The 23263-nt window shown below is 42.7% G+C and overlaps 1 protein-coding gene across 4 annotated transcripts in view; it reads right to left on the bottom strand.

Moving 5' to 3' along the window:
* Positions 1 to 23263, bottom strand: part of DYNC1I1 (dynein cytoplasmic 1 intermediate chain 1) — a 290036-nt gene that overhangs the window by 61676 nt on the left and 205097 nt on the right. For all 4 annotated transcript variants that reach the window (XM_084784778.1, XM_084784776.1, XM_084784777.1 and 1 more), the window contains one exon: positions 2904 to 3050. In XM_084784778.1, the coding sequence (XP_084640904.1) occupies positions 2904 to 3050 (147 nt within the window). The remainder of the gene's footprint in view (positions 1 to 2903; positions 3051 to 23263) is intronic.

Below are 23263 nucleotides of genomic sequence, written 5' to 3' on the forward strand. Positions count from 1 at the left end.
CAGAAGGCACTGTGCTGACTTCAGTTTTTTATTTTATTTTTTATCCCTTTGGGTGAGAAGCATGCTTCATTGTGAACTTGACGGCTCTTTCTTTTTTCCCCCCAGAGCCAAATGGAACTTTATTAAACACAGAGATTCAAAACATACAACCCTGGCTGCTGCAGTCCATTCAGAAGCCCGAAGGTGCAAGAAGGAGAGCGGACAGGGGAAGAACTGTAGAGCTAAAGGACCACAAGTGCACATCCCTGCTTAACGGGGAGAAAAAGACAAAACCTCTACTTAATGGCAAGAAAGAAAAAAAAAAACACAACAGTATAGCTCATTTTTCCCATAGCAATGCCAGATCCTTTTTATTTATTTTAAGGATAAACATACTGTGTGGCAGAAAGATTTTGTTTTAATTATGATTTCCTGTTGTCCCAAATACATATGCGCGGTGAGTGTGAAAGGGAATTAACAAGTGATCTAAAGAAGACACCCGCCCTCCCCCCTTCCTTGATCCTGGTACTAATCAGCCAGGCAATGAAAGACAAACACAAAACAAATTGTACACACTGAGCTATGGATTAGACAAAACACAGCAGGGGAAAGAAGACTTTTGTTTGTGTTTTATTTTCTTCTTCTGTCTCTTTTTAATTAATTAACTTATTTACTCACTTTACATCCCAGTCATTGCCCTCTCCCTCCTCTCCTCCAAGTCTCACTCTTCCTCCTCTCCCCCACTTCCCTATTCCTCAGAAAAGGAGAGCCCCACTACCCACCCACCCCAACTCACCAAGTCACATCAGGATTGAGTTTGTCGTCTTCCCCTGTGGCCTGGCAAGGCAGTCCCATCAGGGGGAAGTGATAAAAAAGCAGTCAACAGAGTCCATGTCAAAGACATTCCTGATACCCTTACTAGGGGACCCACATGAAGCCTGAGCTGCCCATTGGCTACATCTATGTAGAGGACTTAGGTATTGTCCATGCATGGTCCTTGGTTGGTGCTTCAGACTCCATAGGCCCCTCTGGATCCTGGTTAGTTGGCTCTTTGGTCTTTTTTGTGGAGCTCTTGTTGGCTCTAAGTCCTTTTATCCTTCATCCCACTTTCCCGCTAGACTCCCTATGCTTCACTCAATGTTTGGCTGTGAGTCTCCGCATCTGTTTCAAACCACTGCTGGGTGGAGCCTCTCAGAGGACAGCTATGCTAGGCTCCTATCTGCAAGCAGAGCAGAGTATTGTTAATAGTGTCAGGGGTTGCCTCTAACAGAGTTAATGTCACTCAGCTTGATACTAGCAGCATTTTAGTCATGGTGGCCACATTGCTCATTACTTGGAGAAGAAATGATAAGTCTTTCTGAATTTGGAACCGGCCTGCCCCAGAACTTTTTGCTAAATCTTGTAACAGTTGGATTTATAACTTTTGAAAAACTTGGAAGCTTGTTCATAAATGCACCAGACATCCACAGAGAGCCAAGGGATGGTTTTGTGCTACTTGAGGAGACATCTGCACTGGGCTGGTCTTCTCCTGGGCCACACGATTTTCTGTTATTAGTTTGGAGAAATAGGGTAGGCAAGACCAATTTCCCAAGATTCAAAAGAACCATTTTTACCTGCATGAGTCTTTGGCCCCAGTCAATCAAAATTAGGACTGAGTTGTTATTTGCCAGTTCCCATTGTCAAACTTAAGTAGAGCAGGAGAATTCCTGTCCATCTAGTCTCAGCTAAGTGGCCAGCCACCCATTTTCCAACCTGGAATGGTTTTACGGCCAGGAGATGAAACAATGTAGCCACCCGCATTAAGGAAATTGGATACAATGCTGGGGCTGTATCCTTGGACATAATTTGGGCATTTCAGAGAAGGACCATCAGCTACCCTGAACATCAAGGTAGCAGCGATTGATGGAGACATGCCTGTCTCCTCATCCCTTCAAACAATTGCTCTTCACACCTGTCATTCTCTTAAAGGAAATGACAGAGCAGTTGTCTTGTAAGAACACTATGCTGAACCTCTTCCACTAAATTATGGGTAATGGTTTTGAGATGTTGACTTTTAACCCTGAGGATTATACTGTCACTGTAGACTTCATGTTGAGACACTACACATTCCAGAATTTAAAGTCATAGTACATTTCCAATTGCAAATGGAAAAAGCATGTTGGCAACTGTCCCGTATACTATCACTAGGCATGGTACTTATTCTCTGTGGTCTATTTGAAAATATGTCTGCATCTTAAAATACCAATGGGAAGAGATTCTTTTGGAAGATAATTATAGGAAACTTTCATGGATGGCCTCTGGAACATCAAAGGAGACCTTCCTATGTGCTAGAACTTGAAGATTGTAACGATGATTAATATGTTTCTCAAAAGTTAGTGCCCTTTATGTTTATTCATTTGTTTGTTTGTTTTGAGACAGGGTTTCTCTGTGTAGGCCTTAGCTGTGGTGGAATTCAGTATGTAGACCAGGCTGACCTCGAACTCAGAGACTGATCTGCCTCTTCTGACAGAGTGCTAGGCTGAAAGGTGTGCACCACTACTGCCAGGCAAGTGCTTTTCCTTAGGTACTTCTGGCTGGCTTAAAGCTCAATATGTAGGCCAGGCAGGTCCGGATCTCAAAGAGATCAATCTGCTTGTGCCTCCTAAGTATAAGCTGATGCTTTTTTAAAGCCCACTTTTTTTTTTGAAACAGGCAGTACAGGCTGCCGTCAAACTTGTATGTCCTCTACTTTAGCTTCTAGAGTGCTGGGTTGGACGCATGCAGCATCACGTTTTATCTCCTATGTACAAAGCCATATTTTAGTCAGTTAGGAACTCAGTCCTTATGAATTATTTGCTTCTACCTCAGCCACACTGTCGGCCTCTGGGCTGCTTCCTCTCTCAGGGCTTGGGGAGCTGGTGGGATATGGTGGAACCTTGACTTACTGTATGCGCAGCAGCCGACAAGGGGGTCCTCTGGACCGGGGTCCTTCGATGACTGCGGTTGTCCCAGAGAACAATCTGGCCTGAATAGGTGCCACCAACCACCAAATTAGGATGAAAACGGGCAAAGCAGACTGACATCACAGAGGACTGTGTGGGAGAAGGAGAGAAACACAGCGAATGGTCACTGAACTGTCTCTGTTTCCTTCTTGGACAGAAAGTAGCTCCTCAGACACGTTCAGTTCCGCCTAGAGGGCATAAAGGAATGTTAATTTGAATTGTAAAATACATAGTAGGACATTTTATACACCAACACAGGGTCTTTTAAAGGTCAGCCAATGGCTTTCCCCTTTGAAATCTGAAAGTTGAAGTCTTGGCTATGTTGTCGAATAGGCATAAAACCTATCTTAAATACATCATTGTTTTGTGGTCTCTAACGCTTGCCTTATGGACATTTCCCATCTCTTGAATAAAATTGTGACAGAAACAATATTAATTCCCCACCCAGGCCGTGGCCAAAGCACTTCTTTACTCTGCGTGCGGCACAGAGACAAAGTAATTCTAGCTTCAATAATTTTAACATGTTTATTTTAGTTTATTTATTTATTTTTGACATAATGTAGGCTTCTAGGAAGTATCCTGACCCCAGACGGATCCAACCTGCTCCTCCCAAAGTTCCCTCACCTCCATGGATATCCTCCACGGCCTTTTCCTGCCCACTTCAGACACATTTTTAATGTCCTTTGCCTAGTTTAACAAGCAGTCAGAAACAGACCTCAATCCAACCTGACCATGCTCTGTCATAATGTCACAGTGTGGCTTCTGAAATTCCACAAAAGACTACTTGGCACTGCAGCTCATGTGAAACAAGTTAGTTGAGGCACTTAAAGGCAGACAAGTCCTACATCTGCGGCATTCCTTTTGAGTCCTGAAGCACTTTCCATATTGCATTTATAAGCTGGAGTAGTGTTTTCAATAAACACATTTCACTCCTCCAATTAAACTCAATGAACAGTTGCGGAGAACTTACTAAGTATAAGGAAGGCATTATACCAAGACTGATGTAAATAAAGGCCCAGTGAATGGTCTCAGCAGATGTGAGCTCCGCTTAAGGGAACGGAAGGAACATGGGTTCAGATGAGCAGAGCAACTGCTAGTGGAGGCAGTGCCTTCACGTAGAGTAGGGAAAGGTGCCCTGGCATAGATACCGCCATGAGGGCAGTCGCATGCCTTGGCAGATAAAGAGGAAGATGGACTTTGCTTAGCTGTTGTGTCTTGGGTGCATCGTCCTGGCACAGGATACAGTTTATATGCTAAAGGAGTAGCCATGATTGTAACACAGGATCCCATTAAACCATAGAGGTGTGTGTGTGTGTGTGTGTGTGTGTGTGTGTGTGTGTGTGTGTGTTGTATGGATTGTAGGGAGTGCTGGAGGTACGGTGGTGTATATATGTGTGTATTTTTGTGTGTGTGGTGTGTATGGACTGTATTGGGTGGAGGAGTACAGTGTATATGTGTATGTCTGGTATGTGTGGTATGTGGTGTGAGGTGGTGTGTGTCTGTGTGTGTGTGTGTGTGTGTGTGTGAAGCAGCTGAAGGTCCATGGAAGATTAAACTTACTTAGATGAAAGTGACGGTTTGGAAAGAGCAAGGTAAAGGGGATGTATTAGACCTCGAAGTCTTAGTGAAATTGAGGAGGTACGGAAGAAAACACATTTCAGAGCGATGAGATAATAAGGGTGAACTGAAGATTGCTGACCAGTCTGCTACCTGCCTAGGCTGCAAGAGGCAATGGAAGAAGCACAGAGTTTTGAGGACTTGAGCATCAAAATGTTATAGCTGATAAGCAAACAGAATAGTCATCAAGGGAGAGATATGACTTGTTTCTGACAGCAAAGCATCCTTCCTTCCTAATTTTCTTCTTTCATCTTCTCTCTCAGACTCTCTGTCTCTGTCTCTCTCCTTTCTTTCCCTCTGTACCTCTCCCTTCCTATCTCTCTCTCTCTTTCTTTCTTTCTTTGTTTCTTTCTTTCTTTTTGTATTTTGTGTTGTCCTGAAACTTGCTATGAAGTCCAGAGTGGCCTTGAACTCACAGAGATCTGTGTGTCTTTGCTTCCCCAGTGCTGGGATTAAAGGCATGTAACACTATGTCCTGCACAAACTGTCCAGTTTTTAATAAGAACAAAAATAAAAACAGGTCTGCGGTGTGCTTATGACTCCTTAGTCAGAAAGCGTCTCAGATCCTCGGAGGCAGAAAAATGTAGGCTATGTTTCAATGTCATGTTTTCCTAGTTCGAATGATTTTCAGTTCCAATTCCTTGAACACAATTCGACAGAGAACATGCCCCTGCTCCAATCTGGTTTTCATAAAGTCCAAGAATAACTCTCAATAATGACGCTGAATTAAAGAAAAAGAGCATAATGCCGGTCAGCTTCTTGTTTTACACATCCCACAGAAATGATTCTTAGTTTTCAATTGATGAAATTCTTATGTTCCTTGAGCTGTGTTGGAAACTTAAAAAGAAAGCTTCAGAGAGTCTTACAATCATCCAGGTGATATCACCACTTGAATTTACCAAACCCCAAATCAATATGGATAAAGGAATGTCATTCAATTGGAAAAACCCGGAATTTAACCACTTGATTGCTTCCGTGGTTCAGTTAAGTCCCAGCAAATTCTCCTGCAGATCTCACACAGTTTGTTTGCTGGGATGATCTGGAGGAGAACAGTAGGAGGTATTTACGAGACTGACAGACAGAGCTAACCATGAGTTAGAATCCACTCTAATCGCCACTTGTCCATTCATTTACTGGTCCCATCTTCCCTCTTTCCTTCCTTCCTTCCTTCCTTTTTTCCTCAAACAATTAGGACTGAGGTCTGCTAAGTCATTTCCCAGTACCATAAATCCCCATCTGGGATCCAGAGTTCTATTCAACTTCAGCAAGCAGTCAACATACGATTTTCATGATATCATCAAGAGGAATAAAAGCACACATAGTTATTTTCATCTGGTATTTAGAAAATGAGATATAGTTATGTTAATCAGGTTTTCTCCTATTTTAAGCACATTGCATCAATTATAACACATTTGCATTATGTGATGATTTACATAAACGCACATTCTACCAATGTTCTATCATCTTTGTTTGTGCATCCATCTTTATCTACATCATCATAAGGTTATGTACAAAAAGTTCAGCAAACGTCTCCAGGGTTTGCCACATATTATCATCCGTATGGAAACACGGAGGCAGTGTGATGTTAATGGCTTACATGGGAAGTTTAGTTAGAATTTGGTCATCTCTTGAGCAGTTCTTAAATCCACCGGTGTTTGATGTGATGATGACAAACATTTGCGTGATTGGCTTAAATATTAAACCTTTTCATCCCAAAGCTTAGACTCTTTTCCCATCCCTGGCAGCAAGAGTTCCTCAGATTTAGGGATTTTGCCTCAACCACTTCATGGGAGGTTGGGGGTGGTCTTAGAACAGTCTGCATCCCTCTGATGCTCACACAGCTAGTGACTTAACTGCTGTTGCTGCCAGGGCTGTCATGGAATTTACTAACTGCCAGTGAAAAGCACAAATGGTGATAGCATCCTCCCACTTATGGCTGTCAGGTAAAAAGCAGGACAAGGAAAGGGACTTGACAAGTCTAAGAAAAGAAGGGTTATTTTATCTATTTATTTATGATTTACATTTATTTATTTATCTTTGCCCTCCTTGTTGTTAGCAGCATATTTTTCCAAAGACAAATTAGTGTAGAAAACTTTTTTCTTTAATATTAATGTTACTTTAAAATCCACCAGTTTTCTAGGCACAAAATTGTGCTAGCTTAGTTATTTAATGTTGTAATTGGGCATTGTTAAGAGACATGTGGCAGGACCCAATGGCACATTCTTGTAATCCTATCCACGGGAAGGAGAGGCAGGAGAACCAGGAGTTTAAGGCCAGCCTGGGTTACATCATCAGAGCTCTTCACAAACAAAGAAATCAAACACATGTGGGTATCAAAATCCTTACATTTAAAAATTGTGCTTACTGCATTTCATTCCTTAAACCATTGGGACTTTTACTTTGAAAAAAAAATATGGATAGCCTTTACCAGTTCTGATAATGCAGTTGCCCTGAGAGAGGAGTCATGAAGGTGGTGAGAACTTTTGGACAACGGTAACTGTTTCATCAAAGTAAATGTTCCTGGCACTACAGCCGAACCCTGGCTTTACAAAGCCCATGATTTCCTTGATGTAGCCATGTTGTTGGTTAAATCAGAGGCCTGGAAATATGATAAGCCTATATGTTAAAAGCTTGATGTAAAACTGGTGACCCTGAATGTATTCCGCACAGAGGCAGTGCTACAGGGCAATGCTTCCCAACAGGACACACATCACATCTTGTTTATTTGAAGAGCACAGTTTCCCCCAAATCAGAAAAGGGAGCATCCCAACACTGTGTGAGGAGCAAGGCACCTCCATTGACAAATGTTGTTTTTTCCCCCACCAATACGCTTAGCCAGAGACTACTGAAGAAATGTCTTATTTTTCAGCCAGAATAAGGCTGCCTGGGTATAGCCATCTCTCTGCAAATCAAGCCTCCTTATCACTTATATTGTCACATGCCTCCCAACTGATACACCCACTAGAGAGGGGTTACATATCCTCACCTTCTGTTTCAAGGGAACTGCTTGTTTTGCCCCACTCACGGCGGGGGGCGGGGGGGTGGGTAGGGGAACTGCAAGGGGCTGAGACTCCACTTTAAGCATCTCGCACTGCATTCAATTGAGTCAGCCCAAACTCTTCTTTAAGTGGCTGTGGAGGCTGTTTTACATTTTGTAGAGTTAATCTAGGCCAGCTTAGGGATCAGACTCCCCCTTAACCACAGACCCATAGAGTGAGGGCGAACAGCTTTTGGTCACTGCTCTCTGGGAAGCTTGCCCCCTAGGTTCACATTTGATCTGGTTCCCTGTGTCCTTCTGTGGGTGGCAGTCTGCCCACTGCCTAGCCACTGTGCCTGGGTGGGAGGGATAGGAGGTCCTGCATTCAAAAGCCTCTCCTATTTCAAGTACCATCTCTTCTGGGGGAGAGGCCAGTCCCCAGGGACGGAATGGCCATATTGCTGCCAGATGCTTTCTAATGGTGGCTGACATTTTATTTGCCTTAAAGTAAATGCTTAACTGCCAGAAGGCTGTGAGGCAGACAGATCGGATCCTTCTGGCTACCACTGAACTGAGGTGCATTTCTACAAGTACCTAGAAAAACTCACAGGGTTATTTCTTTTGTTAACGGAAACACATGTAATTAGAGAAGGTTGCTACTCAATGCTCACGTGTGGAAGGCGCGAAGGCGATGAAGGCCCCAGGAGACATGAATTGACACTCACATTGCGATGGAGGAAAGGGATCTTCACCCCCGTTCATGTCCTCCCTCACTTTCTCTGACAATCTATCCTGGCATGTGCACTCCATTATTACGAACTCTAAGAGAAGCAACCATGTACACAAAGCTGTCACTTGATTGGTACTGAGATCTGCCTGGCAGACGTTGAATTAGTTGGCCCGTTACTTGTCATCTCGGTTTGCACTAAAAAAAAAAAAAAAAAAAAAAGAAAGAAAGAAAGAAAAAAAAAAAAGAAAGAAAATAAAGCAGCTTCAAAAATTCTTTGGGATTGGCATGTCTTTCACTTGCGAGTACACAGCAGGGACACTGCTGTGACCATACACAAAGCAGGAGATGATCTGTAAGCACTCACTGGAATGTGGAGAAGGTGGAATGCTCCTTACACTGCCAGTGGGAGTGCAATGGGGCAGCTCCTCAGAAGACGGGACAGTTACCGTATGACCCTGCAATTGTGCTGCAAGGGGACACCCATGAATACAGATGTTGATACGAACACCCATGCACTAATGTTCATATCGGCACCGCTTCTCGCAGAAAAAGAGCAGAAACAGCTGGAATGCCCATCCACTGGGGAGAGGGATAAGTCCTTGCGACTGTTGTACAGCAATAAAACGGCGTGAAGCACTGTGCGGGCTGTAATAAGGATGAGCATTGAGAGCCTTATGGATGTGAGAACTGAGCCAAACAAGCTACACATCTTTGGAAATGTGTTAGAAAAGCACAAAGCTGTGCATGGTAAGTGTGGATGTACGGTGTATTAGCCAGGGTCCTCCAGAGGAGCAAAACCAATGCAATGATTGCACAGATGTGCATATATGGATTCTAAGTCACGTAACGTAGGAATAACAGTTACAATCCTGTCCAAGAGGCTAAGAACCTGGTTGTTAACTCAGTCCTGGAAGCTGGATGCCTCAGCAGTTAGTCTCACTGCAGCTGTCTTCTCTCATTTGGGGTGTGAGAGTGTGTAACTGCCAATAGTTACTCAGTTAATGAGGTAGGGTGCCTCAGTAGTCCCAATCTGGCCCCCCAAAGCCTGAAAGCTTTCTGGACAGCAGTTGTTCCCTAGAACACAATGGAAGACTAGAAACGCGGGTTTGAGGGTACCACCACCATCATATCATCATCATCACCACCACTACCATCACCATCATCATCATCATCATCACCATCATGATCATGATCATGATCCTCAGCAGCAGCAGCAGCAGCAGCAGCAATGGGGCAAATCTACTCCTGACAAAAAGGCAAGGCCAAGAAGGAAAGACGAGAAGATCTTCCTCCTTTTGTTCCCTTGTTCTCATCTGGGCTGCTCCCAGGAGGTGCTGCCCACAATTGGAGCAGGCCTTGATATCAATCAAGGCAACTGGTGTGCTTCCTCAGGTGAGGCTACCTAGTAATTTGTAGTGAGTTGACATCAAACCCAATCGTGATGCATAGGATGTGAAATATGAATTATTTTTTAAGAATGCAGACGTATCTCCAACTTTGTGGACTTGCGAGCCTCCTCATCTCTGGAATGAACATCTGGATTGCAGTAATTGCTATTTGCTCAGGTAATTATTCACTGCCCCTGACATTTTTTTTTCTGAGTTTCAGCTCCCGTTTCCATGCCCAAAGAGGCACTTGGCATTGAAAGGAGGATTAGCAGACTTCTAGGTTCAAGGTCTGAGTGTGGCCCAGCATCGATGTGGGAGATGGGCATCCCCTTGCAGAATGTAGTCTGGTTCCTCTGGTACTTCCTTTATGGGAATACACATCATTAAAAATTGACCCATCTGAGGAGTCTACATTCCCTTGAAAGAGTGCCACCACTTCATTTCTTTTAGCGTTGTTAGTTTTTTTTTTTTATGTCCCTCTTCGCTTCACTTCTTCTCTGTAATGATCACACCCTAGACCATGATAGTGATAGACTCCTAGGACATCATCAGGCCTAGTTTCTCTTTGAGTTTTCTCATTCCCTGTTGCCTTCACCATATGCTGCATAACTGTATGCTTGGGGGGCATCCAGAGGCCTTGAGAACTTGTTAAGTTTTAAGCAGCTCTCAGACATAACTAGCCCAGTCCTGTTAAGTGGCTATTTTGCCTTTGTGTTTCCAGATAAGGAAACTTAGGATCCCGGAAGTATAAGCACTGACCTATGATCGAACAAATGGAAAAAGTGACAAACGTAGCCTGGAAGCTTCAAAGCCAGCACACGAGGGAGGTCAACTGTCGGGATTGAATGCTGGTACCCCTTCGTTTCTGGGGCACACCATCTCTCATGCCATGTGCCACACTTCTGATTTCCTCACTCCCACGAGTCTGGAACCTCCCCACATGACAGAGAGGCCTGATGGACCTCCTGCCTGCGACAGTGGCCTTGGCAGTGAGTCCCTGACCCCTTGACCACTCTGTTTCAGCTGGTCCTATCAAGATTGCTGCCCTCCTCACTCAGCTCCCAGCCTATCTGTTGTGACAGGTGACAACTGAGGTAATTAGTACCAATCATGGTGGTATTTACCATGAGGTAGGTATTCCTGCTGAGAACTGATTGAGGCCAATTAATCTTTTCATGAGAGTCTACTGAACAGCTTACCACCGCTGGGACACCAATAGGGCTACTCCTGACAAGATCTGTGTTTACTGCCACTGTTTTGGGAGAAAATTTTTTGTTTTTATCTTGCTTTTGTACAACCTAACCCAAAACACCATTAAAATCCAAAAAATTCTTTATGTGACTAGCTCTTCAAATTAAATAAGTTGTTATTGATTATTATGAAAAAAAATCCCAGTGCCCCTGTGGATTTGAACAAACATAGAATTATTCTTATTTAAAAGCTTCCACATAGCAGCTGGGGAAAAAAAAATCAAGAAATACAAAATAAAATTCATATATCTTTTAATTTTACAGTAGGGTCATTTCGAGACAGATTCATTTTAAGCAAAATGATCATGTTCTTGAAGTTGAAAAAATGGCTTGTGTTTTTAAAAGTTTATTCATTAAATATGAATGGAATATTTGAGGTACATTCTGTATGTATATGAACACAGAGAGCCTTGGAATCTGAGACACCCAAATGTTCAAGGTTAAAGTAAATCTACACAGACACACACACACACACACACACACACACACACACACACACACGCATATACGCATGCACACAGGGGAGAGAGAGATATTTTTGAGATTTGAGATTCTTGCTGAAAACTACCCAGCAAGGCCAAGAACCTCAGTAGGGCCAGGCGTGGTAGCGCACACCTTTAATCCCAGCACTTGGGAGGCAGAGGCAGGTGGATTGCTGTGAGTTCGAGTTTGGCCTCGTCTACAAAGCGAGTCCAAAACAGCCGAGGCTACACAGAGAAACTCTGTCTGGAAAAACCAAAAAAAAAAAAAAAAAAAGAAAAGAAAAGAAGAAGAAGAACCGTAGTTGAAAGTTGGTAACCATGCAGTCTCTCTCAGTGTCCGCCTCTGCCACCCACCACAAGAGCATCAGAGCTCTGCTTGTGTGAGGTGTCGTGATGTCAGTGAGCTGACATGTCACCGGCAGAACGGCTGCAGAGCTTCTGTTTCCTACTTGGTAAAGGCCAAATTTGTTTCCATTACAAAATTAGGTTGTAGAAGAAAACGTGGCTTTCACCCCTCCTATTCGGCCCTCGCAGTGAGTAATCAGGGCAACTTTTTCAAAAGCATTTTTTAAATAATAGATTTAATTTCTAATAAGAAAGGTATGAAGTCAGTTTCCATAAGCTCAATGCCATTTTCCTATTGTGACCATCTTCTTGTTATCGTAGTGTGCAGAGAATCTGTCAGAGCCAAGGAAGCCATACTTATGCTCCTACTAACTACAGCCCTTAAGTCATCAGGATGGTCTCAGCTTTTACATCCAGTCCCTTTTTTTCTGCTCTAGGACCCCTAGGGTTTTCAATATTGAGCTCATCTGGTGAAAATTTTAACACTAGCATCTATCTATCTATCTATCTATCTATCTATCTATCTATCTATCTATCTATTTATCTATCTATATCTATTTATTAAGGAATCTGCCTACATATGACTATATGGCAAATTCACTTTTTAAATACATTTATTCTCATATATTTTATTATGGAAAAAATAGGTAGGAGTATGCCATCGTATCTGACAATAACGCCTCATGGAACATTCTCAGGTCAAAGATGCTTTTTTTCGTACGGACTTCAATTGTGCTTTTGGCATAATTGCAACACAAGTTACTAAATCAAGATTGGAATAGACATGAGGTACAAATGCAGAACTACATGGCTAGGCGGTGGTGGTGCATGCCTTTAATCCCAGCACTTGGGAAGGAGAGGCAGGCTGATCTTTGTGGGTTCAAGGCCAGCCTGGTCTGCAAAGCAAGTCAAAGGCAGCCTGAGCTACACAGAGAAACCCTGTCTCGAAAAACCAAAAGAAAAAAAAAAAAAGAAAAAAGAAAAAAGAAAAGAAAAGAAAGAAAGAAAGAAAGAAAGAAAGAAAGAGAAAGAAAACAAAGGCAGAGCTACCCTCTTCTCCCAGGGATACAAATAATCGAAAGGCAGAAGTACACGGTAAAAAGCACTAGCTTTCTTCAAGGTAAGTGTCTAAATCTTCCTTAATTAATTCATATGTGGTATATGTTGACACTCACCCCTTTTTATTTGAGTATCAGCTTAGATAAAACAGATTATTCAAGAGTGAAGAAGGACTCCAATCAACAGGAAATGTGTAGGCAGTGTTAATTTTGGTTCCTGTTCAAACATGAAGGATTAATAGGAGACAGGGAGGGAAGAATTTTGCATGTCACCAGTTTAGGATCTTCAAAAGCACTTGGGGTTTTCTAGAATGGCTAGCTCAGCCACATGAAAGCTACGCTACGGGACCCAGCCACACAGTTTCTCTACATCTAGGGTTGGGACTGCTCCACTTTTACCACCCGGCCATCTTCCTTGAAGTGCTGGCACAAATTAAATTCATTCTTGGTGAAAAAGTACTAAGGCCTTGCAACAGGGCAAAGAGAGCATTCATAAAAATGGCACTACCCCCTCTCCTTACCTTTGACAGAGTAGGCACATAGAAAAAGAGTCAACTTAGCTTGTTAGTCCTTCTGTGAACTTCAGCTATACAGCCCCAAAGAAGAGTAAATTTAGTTCAGTTTTCCTTTCCCCCTCTCTTCCTCTCTTCTCTTTCACTTCTTCTCCCCTCTGCTCTCTTCCCTGCTGTTTCCCTCTCCTGACCTTCCCTACCCGTTTTTTAAGCACAATTGTATGAAAGTGAAGGAAGAAAATGTCACTGTCATGTCTTTCAACCAACAATCATTAATAAATTTAAAAAATTAAATTTCTACTTTTAGGATCCACCCAAAAGGTCACAGGCTATCCCACCTTAGATCATCATTACCAAGCCGCTTAGGATCCACCCAAAGAGTCACAGGCTATCTCACATTAGATCATCACTACCAAGCCACATTGGTCAAAAATTATAGGGGAACCATCAAGAAAAAAAAGCAAAAGAAGAAACCCAAGGAATTCAAGCATATGCAGACTCTTTACATGAATGGTCTGGGTTACTATGGTGTCTTTGCCAGCTGTGGTAGTTCTTGGAATCAGTAGAATCATTCTAAACTTAGCAAGAAATGGGAATCATCCACCGAGAATAGGTCTTTTCTTACCTAAAAACCACTTGCTAATACAGACCCCAGGGAAATAAATAGGAATTAAAGACCTGAGTCTAATAAAGTGACAGGCACTGAGGTGGGATAGCTGAGTGAACATGCCTCTGAAAGCGGTTAAGTATGCTAACCCTAAAGCATGGGGAAGAATCGGGTGACGGATGGAGCTCTTATGTTCCATATGAGAGGATTAGGATCTGTCCTGGGCTCTTCCCTCAGCCCAGGCAATGCCCTCTTAACACAGCATTAGTGCACACAAAAGATGACCAGCAGATAAATAAGTTACATTTCCTAGAGTGCAGCCTGAGTTAGCTTTTAAAAGAAAAGGCCAAATAGTAAACAACCAAGAGACAAGGGTTTAATGAGTCAACATTCTTCAGAAGGGAACTGTGAGAGGGGAAGGAACAATCTCAATTTGGGGGGAATAACAGAATTCATGGGAGGCCTATTGGAGGCAGGGAGCGGGGTATCAATGGGAGAAGCAGAGGAGGCTGGGGAGAGGAGTGAGGAAGGGGAACTAACAAAGACAAAACACAAAATTTGTGGGTGAAAATGCCACAATGAGTCTCACACTTCCTATGCTATCTTAAAAATTAAAGGAATAAATAAAAAACTTAAAATTCCTTTAGAATCAACTGATTAAACTTATGTCTCTTTGGGGGACATTCTTACAATGGTAAAACTATTCCTAATCATAAAGTCTTAGGACACACAAGTCAAAGGGCATTTAGATGGGGTTGGAGGCTCCCAGTTCTGGAAAGAGGCTGGAGTTCTATTAAAGATCAGGTAGAGCTGAGCCCAGACCATACACCTCCTCCAATGACACAGGTGGCTGTGCTGCCCATTGGAACTGTAGGAATAAGTCAGAAATATGCTACAGCACACTCAGTGCATGTAGCAGTCAATTGTCATTCTGGAATTTTGTTTCATGCAGAAAACCAACTGATTATTCTGTAAAGAATAGGAGCAGAGTTCGTGGTAATCTGTGCTTTGTTCATAAGCTTGCAAGGAGGAACATTTTATCAGTGATTATGTAGTTGGAGACTGGTAAGATCATTAAGGGCCCAATGAGATTTTCCAAGAATTGAAAAAAAAAAAAAAAAAAAGAAAGAAAGATAGCCATTGATGTCGGGGGGAGTCTGGAGCAATATGAATCCAGATAAGGAAGAGTTAAGAAAACCTTCTCAGCTTGCTAATAAACTCCATCTTGCCCTGGTGAGACCACCCTCCTTTTAAGAAAGAGGTAATTTAATATGCATCGAACTCAGTTGTGTTTGGGCTTCATCCAATCTAAGAGTATCAGTGTGATAAATTATAACGAATTGTCTATAATAGCCCTGAAAAACAAGATCCTTAAGCTTGATTTCTCAGCTCCCTTTGAATACATTTTCCCTTATTCGCCAGACCACTCCAAAACTTGAAAATATTTGTATGGCTCTCCCCATACCCTTCAACTGAAAGTTATTATATATATATATATGGGGATCCGTGGTTGTTGGCTGCCTCTATTAAATAAGACCCCACATTTGAAAAAGACACCAACATTTCTAGCCAAATAATATAGCAAGAGAAGGAATATGGCCCCTTTAGCTTCCAAAGGGTTTCTTCACATGTTAATTTCCCTTTGTAATCCACACTAGCGGGGGAAGTAGGTTGGAAAAGGCACACTTCCCTGTCAGCTCCTGTAGCAGCAGCTGGGACCAGGGCACCCTAGTGTCTGTGGAGAGAAAAAGCAGTGGCTGCAAGTTCTAGCAGTTCTCTCTTTCTCCAACTGTGCCACTTTGTTCCTGTGGTTAAAATCTCTCACGACAGAGTAACCCTCCCCCCATTAGGAGCCCCTGCCTTAGAGAAAGGACCACTTTTCTTTCAGTTGTGGCTTAGGTTGTCCCAGCCCTTCAACACTGTACTGTATAGATGGTTCTAATTCCTCATGAGCAAAAATGACTAGATTGATATTAACTCCAGGATGAGAGGAAGGCAGCGCAGATGTTGGGTAAGAGATTGTGCCATAGGTCGTACCTTCTAAGTCCCTACACTCACAGGATGCAGAACAGATAGGGATGTTTATAAAGTGTCAGTCAAGACTGGTTTTCTACAGGGAAAGCATGCAGATATTAGCAGGCTTAATCTCTTCATAGGCCAAATGCAAAGGGACTGTGGGAGTCGTGTGCAGGGGCAGAAGCCGGGCTGCTTTTTCTGGATTGCTCTCGGTGCCTAAGACAGCTCCTAAGAAGCAGCAGAGGTTGGTGTTAGTTTCTTATTGCTACTGTAATGAATTATTGCCCACAGAGCCTTAGAACAACAGAAACGTTATTATGTTACAGTGCTGGAGGTTAAAGTGGCTAAGAGAGGGGTGGGAGAGCTGCCTTCTTTCGGAGGCTCCAGGGGAGAATCAATTTCTGTGCTATTGGTTCAGCTTTGAAAGGAGGCCACTAATTCCTTGTCAAAGACATCCATGGTTGGTCCAGTTTGCTTCCCTCACAGGCCTCTGATGGTTTCTGTCATTACTTTTCCTTCTCTGAGGGGATGTTCCTGCCTTCTCCTTTCACTTGGCAACACCTTGTTAACTAAAATGTTCACTGTTATCAGGTTTCCAAACCCTCTCTTGCTGAAAGTGACAATCTCAGGGTTCTGGTGTTAAAGCCTGGGTATCTCTGGGTGGTCATTCTCTATAACATAGTCTTCAATAAAGAGTTAATACAAGTGTAGAGATTTTGAGAAAATGACAAATTAAATAGTTTGCCTTATACGTATGCTGGCTGACTCCCATGGCTGATCAATAGATAAGGCCACAGTCACATATATACTTGGGGTCCTGCCTAGACGCAAACGCCTCATATTGCCATAATATTTTGGCTCAAAAATATACATTGTTTCAGTTCTACTTCATTTCCCTTGATAGAATATGATCTGACAAGAAGGATTTTCCTAACCAGATTATGTGAATTGTTCACTTTTCCCTTAAGGCAGATGACGATCAACCCATCCTAGAGATTTCAAACTCCTTTCACAAGGGCTTGGTAGTTCTCCTAAGCCACCAAGGAAAAAGGGGAAATCTTTAGGTAGGAGTGAAGACATGGCACACTAGAATCCTAAAAGCAAAACCCCCAAACTGTGACATTATCAACCACTTCTGCACCACAGACCTTCTCCCTCCACATCTTTGAAATCTAGGCCATGTTCTCTAAACAGCTCTGTCAGCTTCCAATCTTCATTTCATCAAAATGCACGGACCTTTGGCCAAGCTGTTCAACTCTATGCCCCCTGCATGAAAACATGTAGCCGAATGTTCCCTCTCACTGTCACCCACTGAAGCAGATAACGTTTCAGGGTGGTTAAAGGAGGAGATTTTCTTTTCCTTTCCTTTTCTTTTCTTTTTTCTTTCTTTCTTTTTTTTTTTTGACATTTTTCACTTTCAACTGAATTGTTTTGAAGCTGACACTATGGCTACTAGTCTGTGCAGCTTAGGCTTCTCTGTCAGAGCAATTACACGAGTCCCGTTTCCTCTTTAACTTAACTGGAGAATTCTGAGAAGGATGACAATCTACTATGCTTACTCCAGCATTACATCGACTAATGCATCAGATATAAAGACATGAAAGAGGCATTAGGAATAAATGAAAATTAATTGAACACCATACTTAATATGAGCGCAGAAAGGTGTCGTTATTGAAGACTCGACTGGTGTACAATCTCACTTGAGGATTTGCTGCCAGACCTCATCTTATCTTAGACCTGACACTGACATCTTATCAGCAGCAAATGAAGCCTAGGCTTGACTCACTGAGGATCTTAAGAACAAATAGAATATTCCTTAGCCTGAATGCTAAAAATCATCTGTCGAAATATCTGGGTATCTATCTAAAATTCACAAGGCAAAACCTCCACAGCACTATTTTTCCTTAGAGTCTAGACCACTGAAACCTCAGCCCCTTCTATGTGTATCTAGGAACAGCCTGCAGTGGCCATCACTGAGCTTGTACTTTTAGTGAAGAATAAGAATTTCTGCTGAAAAGTTTTGCTGAAGAATTAAAAAAAGAGCTCTACCACACTTTATATTTTCATTCTCAGTAAAGTTTATGTTCTTGAGCATTAATTTTAAAATGAAAAGAAACTAGGTCAATTAATATGTATGGAATCAAAGATACTTGGTGTCAAGGAGTTGATGAAACCAGCAGAAAATGAAGTGAAATTCTGAATTAGTTGGTATCTCCCAACATAGGAACAGATCAGAATTTGGTGGCAATGGTACCTTCTATAGGGCAAATCCAAGGTACTACAGATGCCCCTTTGTGGCTATTATTTTTCAAGTTAAACGCAATGTTGAAGAAATGTGTGAAATACTCCCCTATCCCCTCTACCCAACTTAGAATTAAATTACTTTTCGAAGGGCAATCACACGACAAAGGCAATAAAGAGTTCGATTTTCTTGTATGATTTGAGTAACTACCTCAAGTTTCTATCCTCCTTCCAAAGTGTAAATAAGGGCTATGGCTAGCTATAAATTGTCACAAATCTGGAAGACTATTTTAAAAACACATTCAAAATGTTTTGACTACATGATGCCAAGCATCTGGTAATGCAACCTTCTCTTAGGTATTTCTCTTCCTCAAACATTCAGGCTTGAGGAGACAGACACGGTGCCAGGTTTGAGCCACATATTTTATTTGTAGGATAACAAAATCACACAGGGGAAGGTAAGGCGCTCCTTATGATTTTGATTAGGTGAATTTAACTTAACAGCATCAACGGAGTAGCCCATCCTGCCCGTGCTATCGAATGGTACACCCTTCCTCCAGCCTCTAAAGCCTTTCAGTGACTTCCCAGGGTCCGCCTTGCTATAAGAACAGTCACCCCCAAAGGACTAGCATTTGCTTACTTGTCTAAATAGTAGCTGACTTCATTGGTTTCACTGTACATCAAGAAGAAGGAAGAGCGAGGCTTCTAGTTTTTCCTGCTAATAAGAACCAGGCTTAGGAATACCTGTGGTTCACCAAGCATCTTCAGACCATTTGCAGGATGTTGAAGTACAAAGTAAGGTATTCTACATGTGAGGTCGCCTCCAGCTCAGCCTTCCACAGGCCTTTGACACCAAGCAGACTAACCATATCCCCGTGTGTACTCTGAGCCTTGGTTCTCTGCAAGAGCAGCAAGTGCTCTTAACTAAGGATCTCTCTCCCCAGACACTCCTTTTTGTTTTTGTTGTTGTTCACTTTACATCCCAACTGTAGCCCCACCCCTCACATTGCCTCCTGGTCCTACCCTCTCTCCCTCATGTCCCCTCCCCTAGTCCTCAGATAGGGGGGTTGCCTTTCCCTAACATCTAACCTCAGCATATCAGGTCTCATCTGGACTACCTGTATCCTCTTCCTCTGTGGCCTGTCAAGGCCGCCTCTCCAAGGGAAGTGATTAATATGTGGGAGCCAGAGTCCAAGTCAGAAGTAGGCCCACTCCCCATATTATGGGACCCACAAGGAGATTGTGCTGTCTATCTGCTATATTTGAGCATAGGGTCTAGGTTCTTACCATGGTCCTTGGTTGGCGCATCAGTCTCTGTAGCACCCCCCTCTACTGTCCAGATTTGTTGGCTCCATTGGTCTCCTTGTGAGTGCCTGACCCCTCCAGGCTCTTCCATAAGACTCCCTGCACTCTACCTCAAGGTTTGACTGTGAGTCTCAGCATCTGCTTGGATCTCCTGCTGGGTGATGTCTTTCAGAGGAGCTACGACACGCATGGTATATACTCACTTAGAAGCAGATATCAGCCCCATAATACAGGACAGCCACACTACAATACACAGACCCAAAGAAACTAAATAACAAGGAGGACCCCAAGGAGAATGCTTAATTCTCATTCAGAAAGACAAATAGACCAGACACCGGAAGCAGTTGAAGAGAGGGAACAGAATGGGAGCCTTCTCTTTTTTGTTCTTGAAGGAGATATTCCTCAATGGCAGGAAACAGCATGTATTCAGCATTGAGTTCTTAGTAGTTAGAATGGTTCTGGGCACAGTGACCTTCTGTAGAATTGTTCTGGGAAAATGTACTCTGAGCTAGCATTGAAGAGAGGACCATCATATTTGGATTAATATTGAACTGTCCAATCTGAGCAGTATTTACAGTTTATATGGGCAAAAATATTGCCAGCAAGTGAGATGGCCTGCCAGAACTACATTTTCATAAGGGTGCTACCAGTAGAATAAAAAGACTATATTTATTATGGATGTTAAAGACCGTGGCGTATCAGCTTGCATTGATCAGCTTTTGTTAAGCCGATACGCATTTAGGATTAGGTTAGCGGGGTCACATTCATTATGGGCTATTCTCTGACTCGATTGTCTACAAGTTCTACAAGTCACTAAGCGGCTCAGGGTTCATGGCTGTTGTATCATCGACCACGGTGAGGCTCTGAAAACTGGAACACAAGTGTAAAGCTTGCTCAGGATCGTGATGCCAGTTCTCAGTGGGACACAGGTCAGAGGACAAGGGCATGGAAACTAGAGTTCCTGCAAAATGCTTGCGGGTTCACTGGCAAGGACTGGAATTTTCCTTCATGAATACAATTGCGATTTTCTTTGGAAGCTTCTAGAAAAAAATAATTGGTAGTATTTGGAGAGTCCAGTGGTCTAAATTGGAAAAAAAAATCTGTTCTTTTCTGTCAATAGGATTATTTATTTATTTATTTATGTATTTATTATCCTGACTACAGTTTGTCCTCCCTTCTCTCCTCCCGATCGCTTCCCCTACCTCTCTTCTCTCACCACCCTCATCCACTCCTCCTCCGTTTCTCTTCAGAAAAAGGCAGGCCTCCCATGGATATTAAGTAACCATGGCAATATCAGGTTGCAGTAGGTCTTAGGTACGTCCTGTTCTACTAAGGCTAAACAAGGCTACCTAGTATAAGGAGAGCATCCCAAAGGCAGGCAACAGAGTCAGCTCCTGATCCACTGTTAGGAGTCCCACAAGAAGACCAAGCAACACAACTGTAACATGTGCGGAGGACCTAGGTTAGCTCCATGCAGGCGGGTTGGCGGTTGGATCTCTGTGAGCCCTGATGAGCCCAGGTTAATGATTCTGTGGGTCTTCCTGTGATGTCCTCGACCCCTCTGGCTCCTACAATCCTTCACCACCCTCTTCTGCAGGATTCTCCAAGTTCCACATAATGTTTGGCCGTGGGTCTCTGCGTTTTCATCAGTTGCTGGGTGAAGTCTCTCTGATAGCAGTCGAGTGAGATGCGAATCCATGAGTATAGCAAAATTTCATTAGGAATCGATTCATTGATTTTTTTTCCCCAGTCATGTTTGATTCTATCCTAGGTCTTTGGGTATCCAGCTTCTAGTTCCTGGACAGGCAGGCAGGGTCACGAATAGGCTCCTTCTTATGGCACGGGTCTCAAGCTGGACAAATTGGCCATTGGTTGGCCACTCCCACAATTTCTGTGCCACCTTTACCCCAGCATAGCTTGTAGGCAAGGCAAGACAAATTATAGTTGCCCCTGCCATTCCTTCTTCAGTTCTCCCTCCCTCCCTCTCTCTCTCTCCCTCTCTTGCCCCCCCCCTCTGTCCTCCTCCCACCTCCTCCCTCCTGCTCCCATCCGCACCCCTGAGTCCAACCACCCCTGCCAGCCCACCCATGATGTCTATTCTATTTCCCCTTCCATACATCTCCACCTTGTTGCTGAGCTTCTCTGCGTCTGGATTATAGCATTGTTATCCTGTACTTTACAGCCAATATTCTCTTATAAGTGAGTACATACCATGTGTGTCTTTCTGGGTCTGGGTTACCTCACTCAGGATGATCTTTTCTAGTTCTATCCATTTGCTGGCAAATTTCATGATAGGACCTTGTTTTTTTTTTTTTTTTTTTGGATTTATTTTTATTATTTTAACACACACACACACACACACACACACACACACACACACACACGTATGTAAGTGAAGCCTTGGAAGCCAGAGGCATCAGACAGCTTGTAGCTCAAGTTCAGATGGGTCTGAGCCTCCTGCAAAACAACTAGTGTTATTAGCTACTGAACAATGTTTCTAGCCCACGAGAATGTTATTTTAAAAGCACACGTATGTGACTTAGGAAAACTTGGATCAAATAGTTAGATGATAGATGACAAATAGATGATGGATATATATATATATATTAGATATGATTTAAAAGAATATAGTTTGTTCTTATGTTGCTATGATTATTTTCATTAAGATAGTCACTGCCTTTTTAATCCAATAGCACAAGCTATTGCTGTTTCACTTTTAAATATATATAAAGTATTTGTAATAGTTTTATGGTCTTTTGAGAGGAAAATTCATCAAAGAAAAACCTGGAAAGTCTCCTAAAGGGTTAATTTTTTTCAAGGTGGAAAACATATTTATGTAAGTATTTCCCCTAAATCTATTCTCCTATTTAGATTTTACAAATAATAAAGATGATGGCTCACACTCTTAACCTTTTATCAGTTTCTGTTGATGAGAAATCAGAATCAAGGATCATTACTTTCACAAAGAATATTTAGACATCCTGATGACATGATCACTATATGAAATATAATTCAAATTATCTTGGTGTAACACTGACTTTGACAGTTAGTAAAATCATTTAATTTTTTACTATGGAAACTGTTTTAATAACTTTAACCGCATTTTAGATTATACCAATTCTTTGAGATGAAGTACGACGGAGAATCAAAATAATCTGTAAATTGAGCTCTACTGCAAAGAGAAATTTTCATCCTTCAGTAGGGATGCTAGCACATGGCCTCTGGAGGGCCTTGGGCTTCTATTTCTCTTCTTCTGCCTCTCCTTTCTCCCACAGCCGAGACAGCTGAGCTCCTGAAAGCAGACTCCAGTTAATGACCCCTTCCCTCTGCCCTCTCCCGTTCTCTTTCATTCACAGTCTCAACTTTGCATCTCTCTTCTCATTTTCCTTTTTTCTTTCCGGGGGGAATGACCACCTCAAAGGATTAATTCAGAACAGGCAGCAGAAAATGGTAACAAGAGTGGGCAAATCAGGATGTGGACTTAGAATCAGGAGGTATTTTAAAGGAGAGGTACTCCAATTAAACATATGTTAAGAATCTGGGTTTGTTGTTCATGGCATACCTGCTGCCTGCGATCCCAAGCCTGTCAGAGCAGCCTTCCCAGCAGAGCATTCCCTGATGGAATAATAAACACAGCGCCTGTGTACGCGTGGGTCTCTGCAGCTCAGCAGGCGGCTTTTCTTCTTGCTCTGGCCTCGCTATTGGATCGCAGGTGGTACTGGCTACTAAATTAGTGAAATGGATGTATACCCTCTGGCATTGAGCCAGGGAGAAG

Source organism: Acomys minous (genome assembly GCF_964271855.1).
Source record: "Acomys minous genome assembly, chromosome: 6".
Lineage (NCBI taxonomy): Eukaryota > Metazoa > Chordata > Mammalia > Rodentia > Muridae > Acomys > Acomys minous.